This window comes from Centropristis striata, chromosome 14 (genome assembly GCF_030273125.1).
Source record: "Centropristis striata isolate RG_2023a ecotype Rhode Island chromosome 14, C.striata_1.0, whole genome shotgun sequence".
Classification (NCBI taxonomy): Eukaryota; Metazoa; Chordata; class Actinopteri; order Perciformes; family Serranidae; genus Centropristis; species Centropristis striata.
In genome coordinates, this window is record NC_081530.1 from 32,004,859 (window position 1) to 32,014,422 (window position 9,564).

The following is a 9,564-nucleotide window of genomic DNA, read 5'->3' on the forward strand; positions in this document are numbered from 1 at the left end:
TTTGGACACAGTGCACAAATTCAGAATGAGTGTATATATTTCAAATATATGTAATATAAATGTAGCTCTGTTTTTATTATGTTTTTCACAACATCACAACTTATATTGAAAGAAAGCAGAGCAATAAATGTATCTGTATATTTTTAGTGTAGAAGCAAAAACACAATAAAATAGACCAAATGGAAAACGAGAGCAAAAAGAAAAACGTAAATATTTGCTTTTGGAAAGTTTCTTGCTTCAGTTTTGAATTATTTCCCCTTGAAATCGTACTAAACATGCATGTAAACAAAGGGGTTATGCCGAATAAAACAGCACATCTTTACTACAATATACTGCATATTTTATATGCATGTACGTATAATTGTATCATTTCATTTATTCAACTGAATCTTATAAAAATGTAACACATTTTCTTTAAAGTCTTTTTCATCCTCTTGCTGTTAAAGCTCTGAAATGTTCGGGCCAGACTAAAGCGATACCCAAACTCAGTGGAGAGCTGAGCTAACTGTTAGCCTGTTAGCACATGCACACTGTACTGCTACAGAGCTAACTGTTAGCCTGTTAGCACATACACACTGTACTGCTACAGAGCTAACTGTTAGCCTGTTAGCACATACACACTGTACTGCTACAGAGCTAACTGTTAGCCTGTTAGCACATACACACTGTACTGCTACAGAGCTAACTGTTAGCCTGTTAGTACATACACACTGTACTGCTACAGAGCTAACTGTTAGCCTGTTAGCACATACACACTGTACTGCTACAGAGCTAACTGTTAGCCTGTTAGTACATACACACTGTACTGCTACAGAGCTAACTGTTAGCCTGTTAGCACATACACACTGTACTGCTACAGAGCTAACTGTTAGCCTGTTAGTACATACACACTGTACTGCTACAGAGCTAACTGTTAGCCTGTTAGCACATACACACTGTACTGCTACAGAGCTAACTGTTAGCCTGTTAGCACATACACACTGTACTGCTACAGAGCTAACTGTTAGCCTGTTAGCAATTTAGAGACTGGACGCTAAGGGGTTAACATCCCCTCCGGCTCTGCAGCTGGGAGAGACTGCTGCAGGAGGACTGTACCGCTTCGAAGAGTAAGAACGAGTCTCCAAAAGTCTCCAATAACACCAGAAAAAGTCGCTGGATTTGTCGCTTTTTAAAAAAATAGTCTCTAAGGGCGTCTGAAAAGTCACTAAATATAGCAACAAAGTCACTAAGTTGGTAACACTGCTTCGCCGGCTTTTACAAATGTCGCGTGTTGTTGTGGCGTCCAGTACTACGTCACATCCTGCTTAGTGTTCTATCCAATCAGCAACCGGGATTTTTTCAGGGGAGAAAAACGACCCTCAGGACGGCTCATATTCAGATTAGGGGCGTTTCAGTGAGTGAGACCTGCATCATTCTGGGTATTGAGCGGTAGTGGAAACAGCCTCATGAGGCTTCATTTTAAAGGGAACATCTTCTAGTTTCTGCACTCAAACACAACTGAGACTACATCAGTGTAAAAGCAGAGAGAGGGTAAATATAATGTATTTGTACAGTTGTCTTAGGGGTGTGCCATATCGTATCGTTCACAATAATATCGGTATTTTTTTTATGGTTAAAAAAAAATGCATATCATGATATTGACAACGTTCTTACTTCTTGATGTCGTGGTTAAAGTTGTTTTAATCATAAAAAGCTACTTACTCCCTGTCGCTAAACACATGCAGCTTTCAAAATAAGAGCACAGTATGTTAAGAGAATCCACCACAGAATTTACAAGAAGACTGTCAAAATAAGAGCCTTAAATAAAACATACAATAACCTTTATTCTCCTTTACAAAATTTCATTAAAATATGCCCCCGGAACCCCTAAATGGTTATTTTTTATTATTTGCTCATAGTCAAGAGTCAAGAGTCATTTTTTTTGTATTTGGCAACTGTTGAGATTTGCACTTCACACTACATTTTATTTTTTTAATTATTTATACAGACTACAAAAAAAACATATTTTCTATCTTTTTAAGTATTTGGTAATATCGTCAAGAATATCGTTATCGCAAAAATAGCCTGAAATATCGTGATATTCTTTTAGGGCCATATCGCCCAGCCCTAAGTTGTCTGTTGAGTTTATCTGCATCCTGCATTTACTCTCCATCTTTCCTCCATCTCTTTTCTTCTATCCTCATTTTTTGGAGCATCTTCTGACGGGAGCTGGAGATAGAAAATGTAAAAACCCTGTATTTGACCCCTTCCTCCTCCTCCTCCTCCTCCTCCTCCTCCTCCCTCTCAGTGTGTAAGGCAGCCAAAGCCGACCTGGTGTTCCTGATCGACGGATCCTGGAGCATCGGAGACGACAACTTCCTGAAGATCATCCGCTTCCTGTACAGCACCACGGGGGCTCTGGACCAGATCGGCCCCGACGGGACTCAGGTACACCAACACTCACCAAACACATCATAACAGTCAAATAATACCTTATTTTACACACCATCTTGGATAATATACAGTAAAAATCTGTATTTAGAAAATATATTTATTCATGTAGAAAATTGTAATATTCTTTTCCTTTAATAAGATAATAAGTGCAGACTTTTTACCATTTATATGCAATTTCTTTTTACAAGAAAAATGTTTTACTGTAGTTGCAGTTAAAGAGGAATCTTCTGTTTTATAGTTAATATTGGAGTTTAAGTTAAAAATAATTTACCTTTTTTATGGCATTTGCACGAGAGAAAAAGTCTAAAATAATGCAATAAATATCTGGAAAACCACAGTGTTCTCGTTCCGCTCTTGAAAGAAAACTGTTTGTAATTCGTGGAAAACATAATTTTATTGTAAACACTTGCAGCCTGGTCATAGTGTTTGATTGACAGGTGATTGACAGGTGATTGACAGGTGATTGACAGGAAGGCTCAGTGCAGAAATCACATTAAAGGCCTCTGAAAGACTCACAGCTCAGTGCCACACACACACACACACACACACACAAACAAACACACACACAAATGCAGCAAATAAAGAATCACACACAGACGTGAACTAAACACACAACACATGCACCATTTGGAATAAATATCTAATTACAATTATTTAGACCAGGGGTTTGAAACTCGCGGCCCGCGGGCCAATTGTGGCCCTCGTGATGATATTTTGTGTGGTCTCCTGACTGACCAACAACATATTTATAAATATGTATGTAAACAACATATTTATAAATATGTTGTTGTCATATAAATATATGAATAAGTTGTTGTTCTTGTGTTTCAGCAGCAGAAATTCTCTCATTTATGTTATTTTATTGCGTAGAATAAATCCTATTGCTGTGAGGTCCCAGGTAATTTCGGCCCAGTTCTCTGCAGAAAGGACTCATTTATATTCTCCGTATGTTTCTGCTGTTTCTGACTTTATTTATGTTGTTAGTGTTCGTCTTTCCTCTCCAAGTTCATCTAAGTTCATCCAGAGTTAACTCTGCATGCTTTAAACGCTTTAACACGCTTCAGAATAAATGTTTTTGTTTAAAGCGGCAGAAGAGTCATATCAATATCACAAACACGCCGATTTAAAGTAGAATAGCAACTAAAAACACTGAAATGTTTTAGGAAGTCTGTCTGACGACTTTATTTCTTCTTCTTTTTTATGACTAAGAGAGACTCTTAACTCTCCAGCAGCATCATAACTAACCGTGCAGCAGACACACAAACAAAACACATCACCGTTTAAAATGAAAACAAATAAAAACACAATCATAAGATATCCAAACATCTGCAGCCAGATGTTGCTGCCTCCCAGTCATTTAACATGCAGTTTAAATTCAGACACACAAACCTGCTCCCAAAAAAACTCATTATGCTAATTTAGCAGCCGAGAGAATAAAAACACAAAACTTTTAAATGTATTTTAGAGAGACTGAGAGAGAGACAAACAGCAGTGAAACTTTAGTGTTTTTTCTACCTTTGTGGAAGATTTAGATTGCATGTATAACGGTAGAATTTAAAGGTTTATGCTACACTGTAGATTTTACTGTGAAAACTGCTAATAATGACAGTAAAAGACTGTAAAAGGATGCCAAAACAGTATTTTTTACATTTTTATAATTTTTTTAAATACATTACTCCACTGTAAAATACACTGGCACCGTGTTTGTAGCAAAAAATATACTGTAATATATATATATATATATATATATATACACAAACCATCATTTTTGCATTTATTTTTTGTAAAAATGCTTTTTCTCATTGTTAAATGTACTAAACACCAAATCAGAAAACAAACAAAACAGAAATATAATATTTAATGGTAAAATCTTTACTTCATGCAGCATTTTCAAAGTATTTTCTTGTCAATTATATGGCAGAACAGCGTTTCTGTCTTTTTATTTTTTACGGTAAAATATGTAATAAAATGGCAATATTAAACAGGAAATCAACAGTGTTAATATATGGTAAAGTTCTGGCAACCAGTTTTTTTTTTACCGTAAAAACAACAGTTGTTTTTTTTTTACAGTGTTTTCTTTGATTTACAATAATTAAAAGTATCTACTACGTTGATGGTACAATGTTTAATTTTACAACCTATTTCTGATGCAATTTGACAGTTTTTACTGTAATTTCTACAAACATTTTTTACAGTGTTGAGTTAGGTCTTTTTTTTTCCATATATGCCTATAACCCTTTGGAGTTTATTTTTTGCTGCTTTGAACCAAAATTAACAAAAACACTCAAAAATTGAAGAGGAAAAATAATAACATTAAATGACAGAGTGCAGTGTGAAGAGCTTTAAATAAAACATGATTTCTTTAAGCCGACGGGAAATAGAAGGAGATTCAGCAGATTTACAGGTTAACAATAATAAACGTCTTGCAAGTAAGGATGTGAAAGCTATAATAATAATAATAATAATAATAATAATAATAAGAGCCAAAGCATTTATCACATTTGTCTTCCACTTGTGGATATTAAAAGTTGTTCTGTGTTAATAAGTTGTGTGTGTGTGTTGTGGATATTAAAAGTTGTTCTATGTTAATAAGTTGTGTGTGTGTGTTGTGCGTCAGGTTGCCATCGCTCAGTTCAGCGACGACGCCCGCACCGAGTTCAAGCTGAACTCGTACGCCGACAAGGAGCGACTGCTGGACGCCATCAACAAGATCTCCTACAAGGGAGGAAACACCAAGACGGGTGAGAGTGTGTGTGTGTGTGTGTGTGTGTGTGTGTGCGTGCTGGTCGTCTGGCTGCAGCAGAAAGAATCCAGAGTTTATCCCCCAAAAGAAACAATCTCTAGATGTAAAAAAGACAATCAACAGTCTAACACACACACACACACACACACACACACACACACACACACACCATCATCAATACTTATGGAGCTGCAGACAGACAGACACACACTCATTAAATCTCTGTCTGTTTTAGTACATAGTGTCAGTACGTGTCTGCAGGCCAAACGTTTGGTCTCTCTCCTCCTGTCAACCTGTCCATGCATGTAGATCAGGGGTCTCAAACTCGCGGCCCGCGGGCCAATTGTGGCCCTTGAGACGATATTTTGTGGCCCCCACCTTGATAGTGGAAATGTTATGGAATGACATTTTGTGTCTTTTTTTTGTAAATTTGTGTCTTTTTTTGGTAATTTTGTGCCTTTTTTTTGGGTAATTTTGTGTCTTTTTTTAATAATTTTGCATGTTTTTTTTTTTAAATTTTGTGTCTTTTTTTGGTCATTTTCTGTCTTTTTTAAAAATAATTTTGTGGCTTTTTTAAAATAATTTTGTGTCTTTTTAAAATAATTTGCGTCTTTTTTTTGTTGTCATTTTGTGTCTTTTTCTGGTCATTTTCTGTCTTTTTTTTGTAATTTTGTGTCTTTTTTAAATAATTTTGCGTCGGTTTTTTTTGTAATTTTGTGTCTTTTTTTGTGGTAATTTTGTGTCTTTTTTAAAAATAATTTTGTGTCTTTTTTAAAATAATTTTGTGTCTTTTTAAAATAATTTGCGTCTTTTTTTGTTGTCATTTTGTGTCTTTTTCTGGTCCTTGTGATCCCGCCTCCAGCGGCGCCCAGGTAATGAGAGTGTGAGACCCCTGCTGTAGAACAAGCAGCGCCTGTTTGCATTACTGCTGACAGTCCTGTACGTGTCTGAGACAAACACAAGCCTTTATTCTAGAGAGTGTGTGTGTGTGTGTGTGTGTGTGTGTGTGTAGCGGGGAGAGTTGAGTCATTAATCAGTGTTTACGGAGCGGTGCGTTCAGGGACGAGCTGCAGCATCACACTGTAAAACACAGATCCTGTTGTCTCAGTTTGGGGACGTTAAGATGGTTCAATCACCTCGATCTGCACGCTGCAATTAAGAAACGGTTCCCACGGTCCCCTCAGGCTGCTGAGGGTTTGATTAGTGGATCTATCTGACAGACTTGACTCCTTTATTACTCCACCAAGGAGGTTCTGTTTGTTTTTCAGCAGGATTTACCCTCTATGGTTCGCTGTTGCCCCATTTCTGGCCTGTCAAATCTCTACAATGCATGTTCTTGAGAGATGCAATACTTTAATAAAGAGGTTAGAGTTCAGGGAACCAATAGCAATGCTTTAATCTGTCACGTGACCTCCAGGAGGCCATGTTGAAACACTATTTTACAGACTTTTCCAAAGTAAACAGCTTTGACATTTTGTGCCACAAAAAAATCACTCAAAACGTCATTTCCTTCTGGAAAAAATCTATTCCTACTGATAAGGGAGTAAACCTTCGTTTATGATAGTTTTATACACTTAGACTGTTCAAGACATTCATTCATTCAAAAAAAGACACAAAATGACCAAAAAAAAAAAGACACAAAAAAGAAAGAAAAAACGTAAAATAACCCAATAAAGACACAAAATGACCAAAAAAAGACACAAATTGACCAAAAAACACACAAAAAAGAAAGAAAAAATGTAAAATAACCCCAAAAAGACACAAATTGACCAAAAGAAGTCTTTGTTTTGGTCATTTTGTGTCTTTTTTTAGTAATTTAGTTTTTTTTTCTGTAATTTTCTGTCTTTTTTTTTGTAATTTTGTGTCTTTTTTTGGTCATTTTGCCTCCAGCGGCCCCCAGGTAATTAGAGTTTGAGAGCCCTGGTCTCCAGTGACAGACCTCAGATCAGTTGTGTGTTTCATGTCCTTCAGTGATGTGGGACGGTGTGTTGTTGCAGGTCGAGCCATCCAGCATGTGAAGGAGAACATCTTCACGGTGGAGGCGGGGGTCCGCAGGGGGATCCCCAACGTCCTGGTGGTCCTGACGGATGGACGCTCTCAGGACGACGTCAACAAGGTCTCCAAGGAGATGCAGATGGAAGGTCAGCTCATATAAAGACAACAACAACAACAACAGCTTTTAATAGGCAGAGTTTAATTTAAGAGCTGATATCTAGACATTTAACATGGTTTTATTGAGAATAACCAAAATCATTATCAATAAAACCATGGAAAATGTCTTTTCTTTTTTCTTTACATTAAATTTACATTAAGAAAACAGAAAAGTGCCTTAATTTTAAACTCAGCAATATGATGTGTATTTTTTATTTTAACACAGAATTCACACATTGGCATTTGAACCTATTATAGAAAAAAATCCACAATAACCCTGTAAAATAATGCAGTAAATTTCTGGAAAATAGCCCCTTTTTTAGTCCCATTACATTAATTTACATATTTCAACGTCTATTTTTTTTATCTTCACACAAACAAACACACAAACTAAATAATCTCTCTTCCTGTGTCTGAAGGCTACATCGTGTTTGCGATCGGCTTCGCTGACGCCGACTACGGCGAGCTGGTGAGCATCGCCAGCAAACCCAGCGACAGACACGTCTTCTTCGTGGACGACCTGGACGCCTTCAAGAAGATCGAGGAGAAGCTGGTCACCTTCGTGTGTGAGGCGGCCACGGCCAGTGAGTCCTCAGTCAATCAGTTTAAAGGTCCATTCTGACCTCCTGAGTGTGTAACAGTCAGCTTCAAGACAGAGACTCCTTGGAAAGGAACAACTTGATATTTTGGGATTTGTCAGAAAAGACACAACATTACCCAAAAAAAGAATCAAATTGACCAAAAAAATTACATAAAATTAAGCAAAAAAAAGACTCAGATTGACCAAAAAAGACACAAATTGACCAAAAAAAGACAGAATGTGACCATAAAATGACTAAAAAAGAGACAAAATGACTAAAATAAGACACAAAATGACCAAAAAAGACACAAAAATGACGAAAAAAAGACACAAAAAGACAAAATGACTAAAAAAAGACACAAAAAGACCAAAAAAAGACACGAAATGACCAAAAAAGACAAAAAATGACCATAAAAAGGACATAATATGACCATAAAATGACTAAAAAAGACAAAAAATGACCATAAAAAGACACAATATGACCATAAAATGACTAAAAAAGAGACAAAATGACTAAAATAAGACACAAAAATGACCAAAAAAAGACACAAAAACACAAAATGACTAAAAAAAGACACAAAAAGACCAAAAAAATACACAAAATGACCAAAAAAGACACAAAATTACTAAAAAAAGACACAAAATGACTCCATGGAGTTAATACGAGGAGTTAAAATGATTCTTCTGTTCTGAAAGTTTTCTTAATAAAACACTTTTTGTCTCTGCAGCTTGTCCGTCTGTCCCGATGAGCGGCAGCACCACGCCAGGTAAAACACCAAACATGTTCACATCACATGCAGAGAGTCAGATTTCCTTTATTATTATTGCACAGAGTAACAAGTACTAGAACAACGAACTTAGCCATCGACCCGTCCAAACATATAAAACACACAAACAATATGAGAGAGGTGGACAGGACAGGGAGACAGAGATTAATAAAATAAATACAGCACAACGTGAGGAGATGAAAGGAGGAAAAAACTCAGCAACAGGTTTTTTTCATTGTTTTTTCCTATTTGTTCACTCACGGGCCACTTTATTAGGTGACGTGTTGAGTTTTTACACATGAAAACTACTTATTTTTCAACATTTAGGGAACTTATGAAGATTAATCTGAAAAACATCTTTTCCCCTGTTATTAAGTCATAAACACAGACAAAGAAAACAATAAATATCAGACTTAAATGGAAAGATAAATACATAATTTTCCTCCGAGAGCTTCCTACTGATGTTCTCTGATGTGACGGTGTGTTCAGGTTTCCGTATGATGGAGCTGTTCGGTCTGGTGGAGAATCGCTACGGCAGCGTGTCTGGAGTCTCCATGGTACCAGGAACCTTCAACACCTTCCCCTGCTTCCACCTGCACAGTGACGCTTTCCTGGCCCAGCCCACCAGGTACACACACACACACACATTCTTGTACTTCTATCTTTGTGAGGACCCTCATTGGAACAGTGAATTCCCTGCCAAGGTTATACTAGTTTTGGATTTTTCATCAATTTTTATTTTAGAATTTTTGTTTTCAAATTCAGCTTTAATGTTCAGCATTAAAATCTAAAGTTTTTAGAGTGAGTTTGCTAGTTTTAGCTTAGTATTTTTTTTTGAAATGCTTTAGTTTTAGTTTAGTTTTTATTAGTTTTAGTTTTTTGTAATGGGG

The 9,564-nt window shown here is 36.5% G+C and overlaps 1 protein-coding gene across 1 annotated transcript in view; it reads left to right on the plus strand.

Moving 5' to 3' along the window:
• Positions 1-9,564, plus strand: part of LOC131984376 (collagen alpha-1(XIV) chain-like) — a 121,419-nt gene that overhangs the window by 29,829 nt on the left and 82,026 nt on the right. Inside the window, exons 5-11 of the mRNA XM_059349221.1 lie at positions 2,288-2,427; positions 5,051-5,174; positions 7,174-7,317; positions 7,747-7,911; positions 8,636-8,674; positions 9,164-9,302; positions 9,475-9,479. Of these exons, the coding sequence (XP_059205204.1) occupies positions 2,288-2,427; positions 5,051-5,174; positions 7,174-7,317; positions 7,747-7,911; positions 8,636-8,674; positions 9,164-9,302; positions 9,475-9,479 (756 nt within the window). The remainder of the gene's footprint in view (positions 1-2,287; positions 2,428-5,050; positions 5,175-7,173; positions 7,318-7,746; positions 7,912-8,635; positions 8,675-9,163; positions 9,303-9,474; positions 9,480-9,564) is intronic.